Source organism: Rhamphochromis longiceps, linkage group LG23 (genome assembly GCF_057381845.1).
Source record: "Rhamphochromis longiceps isolate RC_006_pf linkage group LG23, R_longiceps_female_GT1.1, whole genome shotgun sequence".
NCBI classification, from domain to species: domain Eukaryota; kingdom Metazoa; phylum Chordata; class Actinopteri; order Cichliformes; family Cichlidae; genus Rhamphochromis; species Rhamphochromis longiceps.
In genome coordinates this window covers 34,939,651-34,962,657 of record NC_140578.1, presented here as the reverse complement: position 1 = coordinate 34,962,657, position 23,007 = coordinate 34,939,651, and the positions used below count along the sequence as shown (strand labels likewise).

Here is a 23,007-nt window from a genome sequence, read left to right as displayed (position 1 = left end):
ATGGAACAGACTGTTCTGTATGGAGATTTCCAGGAGAAGCAGCAGCATACTACAAAATTAATTATACTTGAACCTGAGCTAGCAGCTTTTAGAATTTCAAATAATTCACACACCTCTCGCCAGTGTTGCTACACATCCTACAGGCACCACCACAGCCGTTGCTTACTGCCGCTTTAACACATTTTAGAAGCTCCAGTTGCCCGCAGAGTGCCCGAGGTTACCTTGGCCTCGATGACGGCCTCGGTGCAGGCCTGCAGCATGGTGAGGTGGTGGGCGAACACCAGGAACTTCAGCTGCTCTGCCTCCAGCATCATCTTAATGTAGTCCTTCACAGCTCCCGCCTGGCCACACACACACACACACACACACAAAAATAGACACAGATGAAAGAGAGCTACTGAATCCATCACTTCACCAGTCGACCACACACAGAGGAAGCGGCGAGATCAGTGAAGAAGTCAATTAATCACCGCGGCATCCTTTCCGTGTGATCGATTCTCTATTGAATGCCAGGGATCCAGACTTTAAAAGGAAAGTGCACACAGAGCGACTGGGGCGCATTTGTCAGCTCGGAGATACCAAGAGTCAAATCAATAACTCACAACTTGGCTTATGCTTGGTGTGTTTTTGGAATTTCTGTTTTTTAATTTCGGTGACAATAACAAACAAGCAAAACTCACCTTTTCATACATGAACAGGATTTACAAAAAAATAATAAAATAAAGACCTTTTATGTCACATATTGCCAAAACTGATCTCACCAGCTGATATTGGCCTATCACTGGTATATATATCATACACTATGTGCAGATATTAATGGTGTCATTTACACAAAGTCAGATGAAGAAGCAGCAATATTAACAGTTAGGGCTGCCATGATTAGTCGACTAGTCGCGATTACGTCGACTATCAAAATTGTCGACGACTGATTTAATAGTCGATGCGTCGTTTGAAGCTTTGCAAGATCCCAAAAGACGCAGGAATAAGTAGTAGGATTTAAGAGTGTAATAATGGACTGAAACAGAAGATGGCAGCACTGCATGTACAAGGATGCCAGCTGCCGTTAAACCCCGAAGAAGAAGAAGCAGTGTCCGGTATTGTACCTGTGTCCAAATTCAGGAACCGCATCCTCCTGTGCCCACATTTGTAGGCCAATTACGTTACAGCGACACGACGAAGCCTGTCCAAATTAGAAGACTCCGACAAATGCGGCCGACAAAAGCGCCCTTCATTTCCCGAGATTTGAAGGATGGGTCGGGTGTATCCTTCGTGGCCCAACCTATCCCAGAATTCATAGCGTGGCCCAGCCAATTCCAGTTTCCAACAATGGCGGCAGCTAGTTAGTTTTAATATTACTCTTATTATTCTTTCTGGGTCACAAAATAAACTTTTAACATATTTTCAGACAAGAATGTAGCTGTGTAAACCTCAAATATCTGCTCAGTTTATCAAGACATCACATATTTTCAAAAGCGCTCTGACGTTTTCGGAGACATCTGTTACCCACTAGCTCGATAGCTAGCCGGGGTTCAAGGCTCACTAGAGCCGATGAGAACACTGAACTCCCAGCAAATCAGTTTCAAACCCCCCGCGGTCTTTCGTTACTCAGGTTAAACATGTAATATAAGTCACTTAGATAACTAAAAAATGTTATTGTTTGGCTTTTTTCAGTGTTTTATTTGTTCCTTAGTAAATGAGTTTGGCTGAGATTAAAGTTATACTTTTTACACAGCTAATAAACGTCAAGCAGACAGCTGATTATCAGAAGTGTGAGATGCTCGAGAATATACTCTGGTGTCCCGTTATATTTTAGATAGCAAGGAGTTTATTAAACTTCACCGAAACAATCTTCAAATGTCATTAAAATTTAACAAACTATCATCTTGTCTTTATTTTTAGTTAGCACCTTAAACACTTAAAGCTGTAAGCTAATGATAGTTATATAAGAGCAGACGCATGCTGGTGCAATACGTTTTATGTCCAATGGGTGCATCATCTGATTAGTCGACTAATCGCAAAAATAATCGGTGACTAGTCGACTATCAAAATAATCGTTTGTGGCAGCCCTACTAACGGGTTTACAAACTGACAGTTTGAACTTTTATCGCCAGCTTTATTGAGGCCATAGCACTTTATTATTATTATTGCATTATTATTTCCTAATAATGTAACTATCATCAGGTATTTGACTGGGCTGATATTTTAGGAGATTTTATATGTGAACACATAACCACATTTTTTTTCCCTCCTTCATGTCGGGCTTCTGATTTATGAAGTCAAATGGTAACAATGCTTAACCCCCCCTAAAAACATCACAGTCCAAGTTTAATGCACTTTTGTTTGTTTTCTGCTAAAGCCTTTGACCTTGATTGACGGTGTGAGTCTAACAACCTAAAAAGGAAGCGGCACAGTGAGGTAACTGTAGCCTGCAGGTATCTGTATCTATCATTTCACCGTGCGCTGGTGCCCAGCGATCACACTGTGATGGCTGTGGCCTGCTCCCCGCTACCTTCTGCAAGAGCTGTACGAGCGTGTCATTGAGCATCCGCACTCGGCTCATTTCAGAGCCCCGGGCCATAAAGCAGCCAAGAATAGCACCAACTAGTGAGAAATTCTGAGGTTTGAGTTGAGTCAAACAGAGCCCTTACTAGACAGTTTTTGGAGACAGGCCCTTTCTCTGTGGTGTGAAGTCCACCCTATAATCTCCGCACCTCCTGCAAGCTGACAACCTCTGCAGCCATCACACACCTGATGCTCTGGTGGGAGAACCTCTGCTTCGCCTTGCTGATAATTAGCCGATGCGCCTGATAATGAATCTCTCCGCCAGGCCTGCCCGACCCTGTTCTGATCTGGGGGGTCCTCATTACTGACGGCTCGGCTTCGCCGTCTTCCTTCCGCTGAGTTTAATTAGTGCACAAACTTCTCGGCTGTCTGAAGCGGCCCGTTAGCTTGCTTTAAAGTCCAGCATCAGAGCTGTCCTCTCTGGGTAATTGGGAGCAGATGCTTGGCGGGTAAAGCAACAAAAATACCCCAAAGGCGTTTGGCAGCTTCGTCGCCAGGCGGACTGGCAGGCAGGGGCCGTGATGCTTGTCAGAGTGACATAGATGTGTGAATCTATCATACCGTTCCACCCCTCTCGATGATCCAAAAAAAGAATAAAGCAAGCTTTCTCTTTTTTTTCCCTCTCTTTCTCGGAAGTAGAGAAAGTGTGAACCAGTAGCAGAGGAAATGAGACTAGGCCGGCAGTATCGGCTTTGAGGTGGGAGAGCAGGTCGGTGTGGGTGGGGGCTTTGTAATGAAAGGAGGTCCAGTGTTAGGCTAAACTGAGCAGAAATCCAATCAGCAAACAACACCAAGCGCAAAAGAGATCCAAGCTTGGAGGCAGGCTGAGCGGGTAGCGTGTCGATGATTGCGTTCAGTGGTTATCTCCGCTCTTCGTTAACCTCGGGGCCACACTCCTCATGGCTGAGGGCGCTGGGCTAATTGAGAGGAATGCCAGCCCTCGAACATGGCAGATGATTGGAGAGGGATACTATATCTGGTGGAACTGTTTGCTCAGCTACAAATATAAGAGACTAGGGAATTGCCTGTTCTCTTGGTAAGAGGCTAGAAGCGGAACAGAGGTTGAAAGCTATATTAGTGTAAAAATGCTTCCACTGACGAACAGGAAATGTTAGATTCTCAACACTAGTTGCTCTGACCCCCCTCCCCCGCCGGCCTTCCTTAGACTAAATGCCACCTTCCCATATTGCTCTCATTAAAAAGAAAAAAAGAAGTCACTTCAGAGAGCCGACCGAGTTTCCATAGCAACAACATCACAGAGATGCTATTTTAGTGCGGTGTGTAACTTTGATATAAGGGGTAATCATGCCAGGCTGGACGCAACAAAATAATACCTCAGTTATAACTCCCTACTTTGTCTAAGTGCTTTCACTGGCAACCATTAGGTTCTGTTACCATGGCAATGATTTTCCCATGAGATCTCACTGAGTGGTTGGCCAAGCGCTTTGAGAATGATGCTGTGCCATCAATTCACCATTTCCTGAAATAGGAAAATTAATAAAAAAACAACATCATCGAGCTAATTTTTAAGCTATTTGGGTGATATAATGTATGGCTCTGGGTTTGTTGCTTGTGAGATATTTGAAGGTTAATGTGAACAACAATGTATTTTCCTATTTTCAGTTATAGCCACATATTGTTACAATGGTAAATACTAAGTATCAAATTATGAAGCAAGCTTGTGTTCAAGAAATACCGTTTTGCAGTTTTTTCCTACTCTTACATCTATCTGTATGATGTCAATGAGAACAGATACACCACCATGGCCATTGTCAGGACAGAAGCCCCACCCACCAGCTGCACATACAGTAACTTATTTTTATGAGGTGTGGCAGAGGAAAGTCACCTTAAAGATAAGGGGAAGGTAGACAACTCTACACTAGGGAAAACAATCGAAACAGTTATTGATTTCAATTCAATCTCATTCAGTTTAATTTAATTAAATGAATCATTTATATAGCATCAAGTCACCTCAAGGCGCTTTATATTATAAGATAAAGACCCAGCAATAATACAGAGAAAACCCCAACAATCAGATGAGCAAGTAGTTGGCAAAAGTGGAAGGAAAAACTCCCTTCTAAACAGGAAGTATCTCTGGTAGAACCAGGCTCAGGGAGGGCCAGCCACCTGCCACAACCTGTTGGGGGTGAGAGGAGGGAGGCAGGACAAGAAACAGCGACTGTCACCCTGTCCACCACCACTGCAAACAAGAAGGGGCTCAGAGCCAAATCACAGATGAAATCCCACCTGGTTATGAAGTAGAGTATAGATAGATATAAATAGGGATTTGCGGTTATGAATACTTTCTTACAGACTATTATCTAATGATGCCCATCTATGTTCCCACCTGCCACAACCTTGCAGTCTCCTATCTCTTTAAATCCGCACCTTCTGCATAAGATGTAGTCCACCTGTGTGCACCTTCCTCCACTCTTATACATTACCTTCGACCCTCTCACAAAATCCACGACATCTGGCTTTCTGCATTTCTCTCCTTAACACCAAATCTACCAAACATCTCAACTCTGTTCCCTTCACCTCCATGTCCACTGAAGCCCACTACGATCACCACTCTCTCCACCTGCGACCACTCTCTACCACTTCATCCGACCTACTCCACAATTCCAATTTCTCTTCTGACATCCAACCTGTGGGGCACGTGTAATGTAACAACTTCAAACTCATAATCCTGTTCTTCACATACTCTTCCTTCAAGATTATTTCTGACACAAACCTTCCCATGTACCTGGGCTTGGGACAGCCAATAGGAATAAAGTGTCTTGTTCTACTTCCTATAAACTGGTATCGTGATTATTCAAAGAATTCAGCATCAGCTGAGGCTAGTTTTTCTATCAGTAGAAATCAGTAACAATGTAAAATATTTAAAATGATAGTAATTTCAAATACTTTAAATTATTTTAGTGTTTTCTGTTAATCTCTGTTCATTACTGTTCAAATGAAAAATGAAACCTCAGTGATGAACTCCCAATAGATGCTATTTCCAGGTCTAGCATCATACAGAATAGACAGACATGTTAGTAGTATTAATGTTCTCTTTCCTAAATGTCAAAGCGGTCTTTAAACTTTTCCTAAACTGTCAGCTCTTTCAGCTCTTTCAGACAAGAACAAGAATGATCGATTTAACCACATTTTCTTGATACTGATTAAAACAGATTTTCCTGTTTTTCTCAAATCACATTCAGTGTGCTTCCCTTCTATGTTCTGAAACTCGAACCACAGTGTTAAATAAATGTATGAATGCTTAGTGGTCATATTGAAACCAAGGTTGTGTTTTCAGGGGTGCTGAAAAGTTTACATTTGTACAGCCTGTAGCCACTACAGCAGGGCTAGTGGTCACAACAGTAAACGCTGGAAGTAGACTTGCACCAACAGAAGACTGAGTGCATTAAGTATTTCCCCCCTTCCTGCTTTCTTAGGTTTTTCCACATTTTTCATACGTGAATGTTTTAGATTATGAAACAAATTGTAATATTAGACAAAGATGGCCAGAATAAATGCATTTATTAGGTGGAAAAAAAGCAATCCTCCCTTTGTTAAATCATGAATTAACTACAGACTTTGATTTCACAAGCTACACTCAGGCCTGAGTGTAGCAGATCTGTTGTATCAACAATTTCAATTCATCCTGCACCAAACAACAGTCAGTAAAAACCCTACAATAATACAGAAGAAGCAATAACATGAACCCCTATCACAGGGGTGTCCAAACCCAGGCCCCAAGAGCCGGTGTCCTGCAGGTTTTAGATGTGTCCTTGATCCAACATAGCTTATTTAAATGGCTAAATGACCTCCTCAACATGCCTTGGGCTACGTTCACACTGCAGGTCTTAATGCTCAATTCCGATTTTTTGATCAAATCCGATTTTTTTGTCTGCTCGTTCACACTACAAATAAAATGCGACGGCAAACGCGCTCTAGTGTGAACGCTCAAAGCTTCACACTAGAGCGCGTGTAGACTTGCGCAAAAGAAGACGTCATACACAACGCGCTCTGTTTAGACCCAGAACAAACTATATTGTTTGACTGATGGCCCTTAATATAAAGACTTCGGACTTCACGTTTCCCAATTTTTGCTTTAAGTTATTTTGTTATTTACATAATAATGTAGATAACCTAATAATGATCCTTATTGCTGTTTTAGAGGAGCGGTGCTTCAAAGGATAGTTGCAGATTTCTGTCAGAACCTGCAGGTTATGCAGTACAAATAAAATGTTCACGTTTCTCCAACGTTGTCTTCCCAGCAGTTTCACCTTTGACCTTAGAACTGAAGAAGCTTCTCGGAAGAGAGGCGAAACGTCTTCAAGCAACTTAAAGAAGTCCAGACACTTTTCTTTGCAATCTCCTTTGACTACGATGACCTGGATGACTGAGAACCTTCACAGACTTTTAACAGGAAGAAACCTCCAGGAGAACCAGGCTCAGGGTGGGGCAGGCATGTGCTGTGATGGTTTAATGGATAAGGTGAGGACAAAAAACTTAAATAGAAGCAAAGTAAGCTAACACATCATGCCAGATAAGAAACAGATTAGAGACAAAGTTATTGACATCTGCTAGCCTGAAAAGTCGGCACATAGCAGTGCAATAATCATTACAATATCGTATTTGATGCTCTTCTTTTAATTATTGACTTTTGGTTCAACAAAAAATATAGACTCTAAAACTGTTGGATTGGCTTATGGTGTAGGCTCAGTCATAAATCGTAAACAAGCTGATATAATATCTGACATTCACTGTTTTCTTGGTACAGCCTGCATTACTCTTCTTACTGGTAGTGACGACAAACCAATGTCCTAGATCAGGGGTGGGGAACTCCAGGCCTTAAGGTCCTGCAGCCTTTAGATGTGTCCTTGATCCAACACAGCTGATTTCAGTGGCTAAATGACCTCCTCAACGTGTCTTGAAGTTCTCCAGAGGCCTGGTAATGAACTAATCATCTGATTCAGGTGTGTTGTCCCAGGGTGACATCTAAAACCTGCAGGACACTGCCACTCGAGGCCTGCGGTTGTCTACCCCTGCTCTGTTAGGCTTGTGATCCCTAGTCTGTAAATAAATGTGTAGAAGGACTTCAAACAAATAACATTAAAAACAGCAAAAGTTTTAAAAAATGATTTGCATAATGAAATCTCATTGGCTTTGATTTTAACTACTAGTCTTAAAACACCTAAAAAAATGAAATACTTTTCAAAAACTTTATTTTTTAATTAAAATTTAACTTTTTAGGACTTTTGAAAAAAGCTTGAATAATATTACACTGCGGCCTGCTCTGAGCCAATACCTATAATGCTAATATTCAGAAAGCTCTTTTCTTCATAGTAACACCACAGAACAACACATATGCAGAAGAACTGCTGGATATCCGTCATCCAGTTGGATGATCTCACTCATAACTTATTCTGTGTGTATGCAAGGCCACGATTGGTGCAACAGTTTTATGGATAAAAAATGCTAACTAATTAAAAAAAAACAGCTGGAGAGGTAATATTTAAAATCCATTAGTCAAACAACAGGTTATAGCGTCTCTGATGGGGACTATTTTCGGACTGTGGTGCATTTGTGAGAATGGATGGTGTGTGTGGGATTGATAAACTACAGTATGTGTGTTCATGGTAATGAAGTAACATGCCACCAGAGCAACAGTGTTGCTCATTGATCATTTGGACAACAATGCGGCCCTATGGGGCTTTGAATACCCCACACAATAGAAAAATCCCCTGCTTCATCTTTCAAAGGTATTCCTGTATGTAAGATATAACAGCAGCTGGTCTTCCTTTACCTTGGCGATGGCTGTTTGCTTGTACATCTGCGTGACCAGGCCCATGACTTCAGTGAAGGGGGTGTCCGTCGTAGCAGCCCCCGACCCCAGGCTCTTCATCAGCCTCTCCCACTCGGCGAAGCTAGCCGAGGCCTCCTGCAAAGCAAGAAGAGGGCAAAGACATTGAGGCTGCGTCCTTTACTTCTTCACCCACCCTTTTCTCGCTCTTGTTCTCTCTACTGTTTTTGAGATATAAAGGGCAAAACAATTAATAGTGCTGCTGGGTGTCCTACTTTTCCTGGAAGAAAAAGAAAGAAAGAGGGAGAAAAGAAAAAAAATGCCAGCGATAGAGAGCGAGAGAGATGGAGAATTCCCAAGGATGCCACCCCCTCCGACTGGGCTGCTGTGTTAGGTGGGTCACGAGCATCTCCCAATTATAGCTGCCTTGTGACAAGTCGGGGTCGAAGATGGAGAAGCAGCCCGGCCGGTACAATAAATCAAAGACGCCTCGCGTACTCTCAAGGTGATTGGCGAGAAGTATTTAAGGCGGGAGAGGAGAGTGGGAGAGGATCGCAGTGGGAAAGGCTGCCAGCGAAGAGCAGCATATGCTGCCTCCCCACTCATAAACAAGACACACAGAGAAGCTCTGCATTTGTTGCCGACATGTAGGTTAGCCTTGTTTATCATAAAAACACCACTCAGGAACAGCATGTTTTTCTTTTTTAAGACTTTCTAGTACAAGACAAGATAATTATATAGAAATCGGGCATGAAAAGTAGCACGGGGAAAGTTTGAGTCAATCCTTCTGCAATAAATTCGGCTTGGAAATAGTTGTCAAGTTCCTTGGCTTTTTCAACCTCCAAACTGCTAACTTTGAATTGCTTTGTGATTGGAGCTTATTTTGGGCCTCTTGTTCATCACCTCGCTGTCTTAATTCAAGCTGCAATGTCTGACAGCAGTGAATGTGTAAAAAAATTCAGCAGCAACAAACACTTTCTTAAAGCGCTGCATATCAAATGATGCAAAACTGTGAACCATATGGCAGAGCGATGGAAGGTGGAGGTGGGCTGCGCCTGATTAAGCACATACATACACATAATGGTGAGGTGGGTCAAAGAGGGGAAGGGGGGGGAGGAAGAGGTGTGAGAACTGGAGAGAAACCCTATTAATGCACGCACAGGCTTCGTCGGGAAGCAAGTTTCGCGACTGCATTTCCCGCACTGTGTTTTCTGGACTCCTTACATGAAAGCTTTGCACCATTTAGTGAAAAAATTTGCATTTCAGTGGCTTCGAAATCTCGTCAAAGTCAAGGACTGCTGAATGAATAAATAGTATCGTATTGCTGGAGCACAAAGCTGCGCTTCCTTCATGTTTTTCGCCCTCAGATGTTTCACTCAGAAGCACCTGCATAAACACAGTTGGAGCCGTGCTTTTTTCCTAATTAAAACTGTACATTCAGGCATTTCTTTATAATGTGCTAGAGGAAAAAAAAAACCCTGAGTGGCTAAGCACTCCACCCTCGATGATATTCACCAGACTAACACTGACTAAAGGCCAAGGCTGAAAATGTAAAGGGCAGGTGGGGCATAAAAAGTGTCTGGCTGTGGAAGATAAAAGCCATCATTAGGGAGTAAAATGAGATAGGAGGAATGAACTGGTGAGTGCTCCTGGTATACAGATACAGTACAGTATATATTGTCAGTTAGCAAAATGAGGCTTCAAAAAGACAGTTTGTTTAGAGGGAAAATAACGTCCACTCGGTCTTTTATGTTTTATATTGTTCACATTTTCCTGCCTGTGGGAGGCAAAATGGATGTGGATTCGGGTGACTGGCCGTTTCACACTTCCTTTTCTCATCTCTGAAACCAGTCCATTTAGCTGTGAGGATGAAACGCCTGTCTATTCTTCTTAGCAGAAATGTGTTAAAAAAAAACCAAAAAAAACTTGCAGATTTGTCTCACGAACAAAAATAAAGGCAAAAACTGCAAAGCAGAACAACCCGTGCTCTTTTGTTTTCCCACCAAAAAAAAATGATCTCCGAGGTCGTTTTCTCTGAGGATATTATGCATCTTGTTTCAGCCCAATGCAGATGAGAGAGAGCAACTCCAACACATGACACGAATCTTTACAACATGTGGCTTAATTGGTGGCTCTATGTAAAATAACAAAAAACACCCACCAGCCATATTTAGCCCCCAATTACTGTCCCCTAACATTTAGGGAGAATAGGGGTAAAAATCCTAGATCATCCCTTTTTAAGAAACTCATTGTTGTGTCATTCCTGCGATGGCTCAGTGAGTAATTAGCACAGAAAAAGCTCCTGCAGCATTTTCCACTCCTGCTAATACGAGACTGTTTCCAAAAAAGTTGGGATGCTGTATCTGCAATATGTGCCCATAAAAACAGAATGCAATGACTTCCAAAACATTTGAAGCTTATATATATAAATAAAAATAATGCAGATATTTTATATCAAATGTTAAAAAAATTAGATTTCTTTTTGAAGAAGAAAATATGTTTTCTTGTTAGTGTTTAATACACGGTTTCAGCTGTTTTTCATCTCAAGATGTGTCAAATGTTTCCACCTTGAAGGTGGTACAGGTCTGAATAGCCAATATATATTAGCCAATTGTGTATATACATATATATACAGTGGGGCAAAAAAGTATTTAGTCAGCCACCGATTGTGCAAGTTCCCCCACCTAAAATGATGACAGAGGTCAGTAATTTGCACCAGAGGTACACTTCAACTGTGAGAGACAGAATGTGAAAAAAGAATCCATGAATTCACATGGTAGGATTTGTAAAGTATTTATTCGTAAATTGGGGTGGAAAATAAGTATTTGGTCACCTCAAACAAGGAAAATCTCTGGCTCTCACAGACCTGTAACGTCTTCTGTAAGAAGTTTTTCTGTCCCCCACTCGTTACCTGTATGAATGGCACCTGTTTGAACTCATCATCTGTATAAAAGACACCTGTCCACAGCCTCAAACAGTCAGACTCCAAACTCCGCCATGGCCAAGACCAAAGAGCTTTCGAAGGACACCAGGAAAAGTATTGTAGACCTGCACCAGACTGGGAAGAGTGAATCTACAATAGGCAAGCAGCTTGGTGTGAAAAAATCAACTGTGGGAGCAATCATCAGAAAATGGAAGACATACAAGACCACTGATAATCTCCCTCGATCTGGGGCTCCACGCAAGATCTCATCCCGTGGGGTCAAAATGATCATGAGAACGGTGAGCAAAGATCCCAGAACCACACGGGGGGACCTGGTGAATGACCTGCAGAGAGCTGGGACCACAGTAACAAAGGTCACCATCAGTAACACACTACAACGGCAGGGAATCAAATCCCGCAGTGCCAGACGTGTTCCGCTGCTGAAGCCAGTGCATGTCCAGGCCCGTCTGAAGTTTGCCAGAGAGCACATGGATGATACAGCAGAGGATTGGGAGAATGTCATGTGGTCAGATGAAACCAAAGTAGAACTTTTTGGTATAAACTCAACTCGTCGTGTTTGGAGGAAGAAGAATACTGAGTTGCATCCCAAGAACACCATACCTACTGTGAAGCATGGGGGTGGAAACATCATGCTATGGGGCTGTTTTTCTGCCAAGGGGACAGGACGACTGATCCCTGTTAAGGACAGAATGAATGGGGCCATGTATCGTGAGATTTTGAGCCAAAACCTCCTTCCATCAGTGAGAACTTTGAAGATGAAACGAGGCTGGGTCTTCCAACATGACAATGATCCAAAATACACCGCCCGGGCAACAAAGGAGTGGCTCCGTAAGAAGCATTTGAAAGTCCTGGAGTGGCCTAGCCAGTCTCCAGACCTCAACCCCATAGAAAATCTGTGGCGGGAGTTGAAAGTCCGTGTTGCTCGGCGACAGCCCCAAAACATCACTGCTCTCGAGAAGATCTGCATGGAGGAATGGGCCAAAATACCAGCTACTGTGTGTGCAAACCTGGTAAAGACCTATAGTAAACGTTTGACCTCTGTCATTGCCAACAAAGGTTATGTTACAAAGTATTGAGTTGTATTTTTGTTATTGACCAAATACTTATTTTCCACCCTGATTTACGAATAAATTCTTTACAAATCCTACCATGTGGATTCATGGATTTTTTTTTCACATTCTGTCTCTCACAGTTGAAGGGTACCTCTGGTGCAAATTACTGACCTCTGTCATCATTTTAAGTGGGGGAACTTGCACAATCGGTGGCTGACTAAATACTTTTTTGCCCCACTGTATATATATATACACACACACACAACCAGGCATTACATTATGAAGCATTTAATAGTGTGTTGGCCTGGCCCCATCGATGCTTGGACTTCAATAGACCCCTGAAGGGGAGCTGTGGAATCTGCACCAAAATGTTAGCAAACAGATCGTTTAAGTCCGGTAAGTTGCAAGGTCGGACCTTCAAGGATCGGACTTGTTTGTCCAGCAAATCCCACAGATTCTTGATTGGATTGAGATCAGAGAATTTGGAGGTGAAGTACACCCCTCAAACTCGTTGTTGGGTTCCTATAACCATTCATGAACCACTTTTGCTCTGTGACAGGGCCCATTATCCTGCTGAAAGAGGCCTCAGCCACCAAGGAGCACTGTTTCCACGAAAGAGTGTACGTGGTCTGAAACAATGCTTAGGTGGGTGCTACGTGTCAAAGTAACATCCATGTGAATGGCAGGACCCAAGGTTTCTTTGGGTAGCTTATTCCCATCGTGCATTCTGCTTCCGAGTGTTCACCAGGCAAGCGAAGCACCTGAACACCCAAGTGATGTAAAAGATAGTGTGATTCATCAGACCTTCCATTGGTCCATGGTGTGGTTCTGATGCTCATATGAACATCGTTGGGGGTTTTGGTTTTAACAAAGGGTTAAGGGGTTATGCAGCCACACATGCAACAAACTGTGATGCTCTGTGTATTCTCACACTTTTCTATCAGAACCAGCGTTACAGTTTTCTGATGGATCCAACCACACAGGCCAGCCTTTGGTCCTCACCCCACATGCATCAATGAGCCTAGGCCCCATGACGCTGCCACTGGTTCATCACCGTTCCTTCACTTTTGATAGATACTGACCACTGCAGACTGGCAACACCCCACAAAAGCTGCAGTTTTTGAGAACTAGCCATCTACCCATCACAGTCTGGCTCCATGTCAAACTGGCCCAAATCCTTACGGTTGCCCATCTTTCCTGCTTCTAACACTCCCTAATATGTCCCACCCACGAACAGGTGCCATGATGAAGAGATTATCAGTTATTCATTTCACCTGTCAGTGGTCATAATCTTATCCCTGCTCAGTATATATCATTTAGTGTTTAATAGTGATGGTCATATGAAAGTGTATCTGACATCATCAAGGAGGATCACATGGCTTCTCTCTTCTTTAACCAAAGGCGTATACTGTACTATAGAACACGATTGATGGGTTAGCACGCTATGTTAAGCTGCAAATCAAGTTCTCAGTAATTTCTCAAAACTTATTCTGAACACAGAACTGCCTGTAGCAGGTTATGTTCAGAGCTTTGACTTAAATCATCTGGAAACAACACACTTTCACAGACTTTTTTTTTTATTTACAGTAAGCTCTAAGTGCTATATATATTATCTGCTGCAGGAATACATTTTATACAAGGAACCTAATGAGCCATATCGTACTGATAAAACCAAATGAATCCCAGCCGTAAAGTTGAAGCAGTGTAAACTGTGTGTCACATTTTCACTGGAATTTGTATGGATCCAGTTGGTCATGCAGAAATGTTTTTAATGTTTGATCCTCATCCTGCTAAGTCTCCTCTACGCTGCTCAAACTGCAGCTAATAGAGGTCAGATTAGAAAACGGATCGTTATGATCTTGAGGCTATTTATTGCCAAAAATTTCCAATCAAACACTTCATCTCACTTTGATCTGGCAACAAGTCTCGTTCGTTAGGTTATGGGGCAGAGTCACACTTGAAACACTGAGTAATATTTAATGTTGAAATGTGTCTCGCTTTAGAAAGTTTCTAATGTGCTGATGTGATGTTAGAAATAAACAGCAGCACAGAGAGCACATCGAGCAATAATGTAACATATTTATTTTACTGATGATGCACGATAATAATAATAATAATGGATTGGATTTATACAGCGCTTTTCGAGGCCCTCAAAGCGCTTTACAATTCCATTATTCATTCACTCTCACATTCATACACTGGTGGAGGCAAGCTACAGTTGTAGCCACAGCTGCCCTGGGGCAGACTGACAGAAGCGAGGCTGCCATATCGCGCCATCGGCCCCTCTGGCCAACACCAGTAGGCGGTAGGGTCAAGTGTCTTGCCCAAGGACACAACGACCAGGACAGAGAGCCCAGGGATCGAACCGGCGACCTTCCGGTTACAGATACGCTTCCCTGAGCCACGGTCGCCCACAATGAACATTAATTGACAAAACAAAAACGTTCTGCAGCTCTTGTGCATCTTAATATAAAGTTTCTGACTCTGACGGGAGTAGGTGGTGCTCACTGCATGAATAACCGACATACACGCACGCTGAAGCAGAAAGCCTGGCCTAACAGAGGAAGTTGATAAACATCACGATGATGTCATTTACTCGGGTTTAGGTTTTGTTGAGTATCTAAAATGGAAGTGTGAAGTTGGTAGTGATGTAATGCAATGGCTGAGCTGGAAGTGGCAGAGTTGAAGATGTTAGGTTTTGGAGTGCATCAGAGGGACAGCTCAGTATGAGCATTTTGGACCAGGCAGGAGGAAGACCTCAGAGTGGATGCAGTGAAGGAGCGTATGCAGAGGGTTTGGTTAACAGAGGACAATAGCAGGGATAGGATGATATGGAGGCAGACGATCTGCTTTGGCAAGCCCTAAAGGGAGAAGGCAAGAGAAGAAGACGAAGAAGCTTCAACATCTGATATGTTGTTTTTGTGTTATTTCCAAATAAATACAGATTTTAGATGGATTTCAAATCAGGTGATTATGCTTTCATTTTATACAGCCTTCCAGCTTTTCTGAAAACAAACTGAATGATAGAAAATGTAACAAAAGCCTCTCAGTGGATGTTTCTGAGTGTGTGCTGCTGTGGGTGCTTCCAGTTGGAAACTAACTACTGGTAATCCTTGACCTCAGGAGACACACTAATTTGCGCACAAGCCGGGCCAAAGCCATATTGGCATTCACGTGTACATTCACATGGATCCAGTGCAGCGTGGGAGGCAGAAACCGCAACTACAAGCTAAAAGAGATCCAAACACCTACACACAAAACATGACATTTACTCTACAAATACCCTGGTATCTTCTATATGATGGAGGAAAAATAGCAAGCACACAGAGACCTCATTGCTAAGCTTAGACTAACAGAGAGTTATTTAATCTTAAAGGAGTAACAGGCATTTTTCTCTGAGAAAGAAATAACCAGGTGACTGAACCAAGTGCAGCAGCACAGCTCCTCACAGTGAGGCCAAAGGAGACTGATTAACTGAGGAACTGTGCTTAATTATTAGTTAATCGGTTCATTGTTTGTCTATAAAATATCAGGAAATTGCACAAAGTGACCTCATCTACATGCTGGTTTTGTAAAACCATAAACTTGCAAATATTCCGTTTGCTATAATAAACACATGTGAAAATATTTGTTTTTATTCAGCAGAAATCTCTCACACTTTTTTCAGAGGTTTTCTCACATGACCCTCTTCGAGTTGGATTCGCCAAACTCGCTTCTGCTCTGCCGATTGTGGGCGAGTTTTATACAAAAGGATACAAGCAGACCTTGACACCGCAGAGCTCTGAAAACAGGACTGATTTAGCTTTGTCAGTAGCTGAAAGAATTAGATAACGTGAATGGAGCTGCCAGCGACGTGTTGCTGCGTGGTTACAGAAACAAAGACATAATGTTTGACATAAATTTATATTCTAAAAAAAACGTCCTTCAAAAGCAACGAGGTCCACGAGTCAGACGGGAGATGTCAAGACTTGCACTGAGCGTTCCAATGACTCAGAGGTGTTGAGAATTTTGAGAAGTTGTCACAATAGATCAATTAAATCAGAACATTTAAAATAAATAATAACTCCACTTTTAAAAAAATCTGGAAACTGTCCAACTTAACAGGCACTCTTTTTTCTTTTATCTTACAAAATAGAATGCACAGATTATTATCAGCTGACCAAACAACCAGTTCATGATTCATCTGTAGTCCAAATATACTACAGAAACTACACAAATACATATTACTTGTCTTCACATGTGACGTGCGTCACCCACGTCTACCTTTGCAGCTTCCTTGGGCAGGTCAAAGGGGATACGTTGGCGGATTTTGGGGGGCAGCTGACTGAGCACATCAGCTTTGAGACGACGGATCATGATCTGACTCAGCCGCTGGTGCAGCTCCTCCAAGTTGGACGCCCCGCGACAGTCCCACTGCCTGCGAGGCCCAAAATACCTGTGAGAGAATAAATAAGTGATGAAGTTGTGCCTGCTAACTTTTTTATACACACACCTCTAACTGAGATGCACTTCCCAAGAAACCACACTTATTTACTTGCAGCAGTGCCTTGAAGGAATAGTTAAACATTTAAACATTCCCACCTGGGAGCTGCCCAGCACTAGAACAGCCTTCCATCGTTTACTGTTAAGCAGCTCTGTTGGAGCAGTTGGGGAATCTTCTTTTTTGCCTTTTTGCTTAATGGCACTTTGCAAAGCAGGAAACTATTTTGCCTAATGGCCACAGCAGCAGGTTTATTCCAAAACTCACGGGCAACTTTCACAATTCATCAGCCAAATGGACTTTTAGAATAGAACTGGCCCCCCACACAAAGGCTGGTTATCTGCCATATTGGCTGGAAGTGTGGACAAACTTAACAAGGCACTGCCAAAATTGGCTGTTTCACACTTCTCTGTTTAAAGCTGTAATTGGTGTAGGATGGGAAACTAACTCATTCTTTCTAAAATAATGTTTCCCCCTTGTGTGCAGATTTGAACCAGCATCTCTCCAGCTGCAGTGCTGTTTTTCCTTTCACCTCTGCTGCTGCCGTTTCCCACAGCAACCTCAACTTTATGTAAGAAACAAGAAGGGAAGATTGCACTCAGATGGCACCGCCTTGCACTCCTCTGAGTGTGCGTGAGAGAGTGCATACGTGTGACTTAGAAAGGCATTCCCCAGCCACACCAAGCGCTCTTAGACACAAAGCATTATATTTAATGGCGCCAAGCCATTCCCTGACCGAGCTGCTGACTTTCATGGACATCCAAAACAATGCATTTGATGTGTTTGTTCACACATGTAACCAATCATCACTGTAAACTGGCAGCCAGTTGGCATTTAGCGCTTGGCTTCAGTTGCAGTCTGGCTTTGACAACAAACCATCAACTCAGCAGCACCACCAATCCAGGCTCAGGTATAGGCCGGCTTATCCCAGCAGACACAATTAAATGGTAGGTGAGAAGGACTGAAACTGTGCTAATTCCACAGAACTGCAGATAAACAGTGAATGAGTACACTTCAATCTGGTGATAGTGGACTTAAATGCAGGCACAGTAAGATAGGTTCAAAAGGTGCGGATTCAATAACATCTGATTTGTGTCAATCAATTTTCATCAATGTACAGTTACCACCGTAAATGAGTTGTATGCCTCCACCATCAATCAGGTTGCACTTCATTTCTACGCCTGTCCAAACTAAATAAAGCAAAGACTTTGATTTAAGGAATTTAATTAAAGATTTTTTAAAGATTAGTGCCACAAATTCAGTTTCTGGTTTCTGACCCAACATAAAACGTGCTCACAATCGTCCCTTCTGTTCCTGAATAATAGTGTTGAATAATGGCCAAAGAAATGGTAGCCCTGAATATCACAAATTCACTGTGCACGTGGTTTAAATAGCACTACTTCACTATGCTATGCGTGTGAAATTTCCTGGCAGGTCACAAAAATGGTTAAAAAGGTCACAGAGACTTTTATGACCACCCATCTCCAAAACCTGATCAGCTCATCCTGTCTGAGTAAACGTCAAATTTGAAATATCCTTTTAAGGAGCTGCAGAGAGATCAAGACCCAAAACCCTGTACCTGAATAAGTTTTAATTTTTCTGTTGTACATATGTTTTCAGATACACCACACAACCTCAATTCTACAAAAGGTTAGAGATATGCTAACCCAACACCTGTGTGTCTCATTTTCACTGTGTGGTATGGAAGATGTGGCAGTTCTACTTAAATTGAACATAAATATAGCTTTCAGCGTCGCTAACGCTTCTATCCCTAGCTGTCGAGGCATAGAAATGTGCGTGATACCATGCGGAGTAATACTAGGTTAAAACAGGCAAATCAATACGACAATAATGCTTCCCAATTTCAATATTAAAATTGTTGTGGAGTGTATGCTGTGAAGAGAAAGCTAGGAGCTATCTATTTACTCTAGCTTCCTGTCTTTATGCTTGGCTAAGCTAACACTCTCCTAGCTCTAGGTACTATTAATATCATGTTCTTGGGTAATACTCTGGACGATATAAACAAAGTGCATTTGAATAACAAAAATGCTGACATAACACACAAATACAGTTATATAAAATGTAAACTAGCATTGCGGTTCATGTTAATAGGAACAACAATAAAATATGCAGAAATTTAGAAAAATGTCACCTGTAATGGGCATTGCAGTATTTTTTGGCATAGTCAGTCCAGGTTCCGAACCTCTTGGGATAAAGGGCGTCAATTTGCATGAATAGCTGTAAAATACACAGACAGGTAAGGAGCCTTAACTACAATTTTTAATAAAACCATGGATTAATTCATAGAAATATCTGTGAGAGTGTTTATGTCTGTATGGGGGAAAGAGATAGAGAACTGAAGCAAACTGAAGAGAGTGTGTGATATCTCACTGTCTGATTTCTGAACGAATCTCTTTATAACGCCAATGATCTTCTCATTGCTTGCATAGTTTATCTTATCATACAGTTTCTTTCTAACAATCTTTATCTTTTTATTTAAAGAAATGAAGCATAAAAATGGGGGTTTTAGTACAGCTACACTGATGTGACTATGGAATCTATAAAAGTAGATGTAACTGTTGTGATATTGGTTTTTGAAGTCTTGAGTTGAGCATTTGGCTTCTGATGTGTTGTTTTTTTTTTTTTTTTAAACCCGATGTCAAAAGAGAAGGAGTGGATGTAGCTGAGAATCCAAGGGCACTGCATCCTAGCGACTTGCTTTATGCTCTATTTTCTCCTACATGGGACTATAATTTACGAAAATGAACACTGATGTTTTAAAGAAGACTTGAAACTAGTGATTGAGATTATACACTACTTAGGAAAATGCTAACGGAGATTATAAACAAAGGGAAAAGTAACATAGCTTTCCCATAGACTTCTAAAACCTCAGACTGTTTAGGAGCCAGTAGAACTGCCTCCTGCTGGCCATTACAAAGAATGCAAATGTAGGACACATCTGCACTGCCTTTACTTTTTAGACACAGATCCTGCATCCACTTCTTTTACATAGTCTATGAAAATGACCAGTAGCTTATGAAGAATAATGCTAGCTAGTGTTAACAAGCTCGACTGTAGTACTATTTAACTGACATTAGTAGTTAAGCAAGGTGACCAGCTGCCGGGTCTAACTTTTAACTCTTATAAAGAAAAGTAAAGCAAACAAAGTCCCCTGATTTAGCATGTATGTATCCTTGAAACTGCTGGCTGTTTTAGTTCCCACCTTTTCGCTTTTGCACAAAGTAGCATGAGCTTTTTTTAGCTTTAAACAGAGACCTTACCAGAGCTCATGATTAGTCTACTGTCATGAAGTACATCTTCTCTGTAGCTTACCCAAGGTCCTGCTGTCCTTCGCCTAGTTTACCAGCGCTGCGTTGTGCAACTGTGTGGTTATTTGTGTCAGCACCAATTAACCAGGTCAAACCGCTGTGCAGTCTAACAAGGTGAAGAAAATGAAACGGATTTGAAATTTTAAGGATGTGGACACAGTCGACTTACTCCAATTAAACAGCTCCTGGCATAAAGATTTTCAAAAGATCTTTGCTTTGCTTGATGTCGCAAGACAAAAGACAAGCTGCTGCTGTCTGTCTTCAGTGGACGTATGTGACTGCAGGTAAAGAGCGTGTTTATATCACAGGTTGCAACAAAGCTCACAGAATATTCACGTGATGTGTATGTGTAAGTGTGTGTGCAAACATCAAGGCTGCTGTTTGAATGCACACCATCCCTGTCAGTTTTCCAGTATATGCAGCAATTTCTCAAGTAATGACAGTTAATCGTCAGCAGCTACACTGACGAGCCTTATTCTAAATTCAGCACTTGTTCACCGGGAGCTTTGCATCCCCCCTCACGCCACTGATATAATAGGTGGGAGGAATGAGGGCACATCATGAACGGTGCAGCATGCCCTGAGCTGTGTGCTAACTCGATGTCAGAGCCACAGTGAGTAATGATGGCAGTGAGGAGACTGGCACAGAGGCAGGGACAGGGCTTATCAGGTTTATGCTGTGGATGATAAAATGTTATATTCAGTTTCAGATTCTAGTGGCAGGGAGAAGGAAGGAGAGATGATATCTAAAAACTAACCTCACCACTGCAGGCGGGCAATGGCAAAGACAGGATAGCATGTGTCACGCACACACACGCCGAAGTCTATAACACACATGCGCGTGCACTTTTTCGATGATACACCTTCTCGAGATTACTTGCGAGTACTAACTTTACTTCGTTTTGGAATTAATTATCCGCCTGAATTTCATCAGTTAATTATCATGATCGGGTCTAGGCAATAATTAAGTTTCCCTCAAAGCAACGTGGCAGTTAGATGACAGTGCGAGCCAAGCAGAGTCCCGCATAAATAGTTTAGCATATATTAGTTTAGCATATATTAGTCAGGAGGTTGATTATTAGCTCACTGATAATGAAGCTTCTATATATGAACTGCTAAATATTTATATATGAAGCCTCTTTGATAGGAATTTATTAGAAATAATGTTGGTAATCTTTTATATTATTTCTTCAACACATCAAATGAAAAATAAGCAATGAATTGATTCTACTAACGTACGTGTGTGTGTGTGTGTGTGTGTGTGTGTGTGTGTGTGTGTGTGTGTGTGTGTGTGTGTGTGTGTGAGAATGCTGACATGTCACTCTTTGAACCACATAGATCGACCTCTTTTGTTGTTCAAAATCCAATATCAGCATCAGTAAGCGAACATGTTCCTTCATTAGTGTAAACACACACACACACACACACACACACACACACACACACTGTAATTGAGTCAAATGTGTATTAATCCACAGCTGAAAATAGTCCCCCGTGATACTAACATTTCTTTTCCTTTTAAAACATAAAAACACATATTTATTATGTTTTTAAAAACATACAATGTGGAGTAAGCAAGTCTTAGCAATAACAAGTCAATGTAACAAATTTGGGGACTTTAACTGATAATTACTAATAAAATATTAACTAAAAAAATACTAATATGATGCAATACATTATTTATGTTGAAGATGGAGCAGTTTGGGTTTTTTTTAAAGTTGGGTAGAGGTTTCAATTTCTGACCGTCTCCTGTTTGGTTTGAGGTGGGTGGGTGTGGCTCAGCTGGAACATAGTGATGTCAGAAATTAAACTGCACCAATAGGCAGAGACCAACACACACACTCCCAGCAAAGCAGATTATCTTTTTATTTTTTAAATTTGAACTGTATAAATAGTGTCTCTGAATGTTTAATATACTCTTCATCATTGATTTTTTTCAATTTTACAGACAGATGTTTTTCTGGGTCTTTAACCTCCTAGGACCTGGTGTCCACATATGTGGACATCACATTTTGGGACGTCTAGACCAAAATACTTAATTTTTCTCTACAAGGGCCTGATATGCACTCAAGAGGACATTATGCTGCCACTGTTCTATCAAAATTTGAAACAAATGTCCTCATATGTGGATCTCATCTTTCTCAAAAACAAAAATTAGGTTAAAAAAAATCTGGTAATTCTTTGTTTTTACATTATTTAGGTCCCAATCAGCCCAAATAGCAAAGAAAAATTAAAAATGCATGCCATGAAAGAGCTCGGGTCTTAGGCGGTGCCTCTTCTTAGTTTCTCCACTGTGGTGTTATTTAACATATCCTTTACATAAATGTGCAGAGCACTTTGGAAACCTGTTTAGAAGAAAAGACCTTAATAAATAAAGTTGTAATGTTTTTAATATGCAGCACAGACATTCGGGTGGGGAAAAAAAACTTAAATAAGATACACCGCAGGTTACGAATAATTATGGGGCCTCTGTGTATGTGCGTGGGTGGGTGCGTGTGGTTGTGTGTGCACTGAAGGAAACAGCTATCACAATTAGGCTGTTCTGTACGGTGTGCTAAAACAAATTATTCTTAAATGTTGCACTGAAATTGCAAAAAGGAAGGAAAAAAGGGGTAAAATCTTTACAGAAGATGATGAGAATTAGCTAATAAACACATGAACTTTCATCAATTATTCATTAAGCCAACATCATGACTATTTAAGCAACACAAACACAGTAAAAGCTAAGAGTTACTCTGCTCCCGAAGCTGCAGAAGATGACTGGAAGAATTGTGGGAAGTTTAAAATGCCTAAACACACAGCTGTATCGGAGTACAGCGGGCACACGGTGTTTGTTATTGATACTGTATT

General features: G+C 41.6%; 1 protein-coding gene across 5 annotated transcripts in view; it reads right to left on the bottom strand.

Moving 5' to 3' along the window:
• zranb3 (zinc finger, RAN-binding domain containing 3) overlaps window positions 1-23,007 on the bottom strand; it is a 140,737-nt gene that overhangs the window by 86,813 nt on the left and 30,917 nt on the right. For all 5 annotated transcript variants that reach the window (XM_085398652.1, XM_085398653.1, XM_085398651.1 and 2 more), the window contains exons 6-9: window positions 18,982-19,067; window positions 16,613-16,784; window positions 8,357-8,491; window positions 222-341 (exon numbers count right to left, since the gene is read on the bottom strand). In XM_085398652.1, the coding sequence (XP_085254778.1) occupies window positions 222-341; window positions 8,357-8,491; window positions 16,613-16,784; window positions 18,982-19,067 (513 nt within the window). The remainder of the gene's footprint in view (window positions 1-221; window positions 342-8,356; window positions 8,492-16,612; window positions 16,785-18,981; window positions 19,068-23,007) is intronic.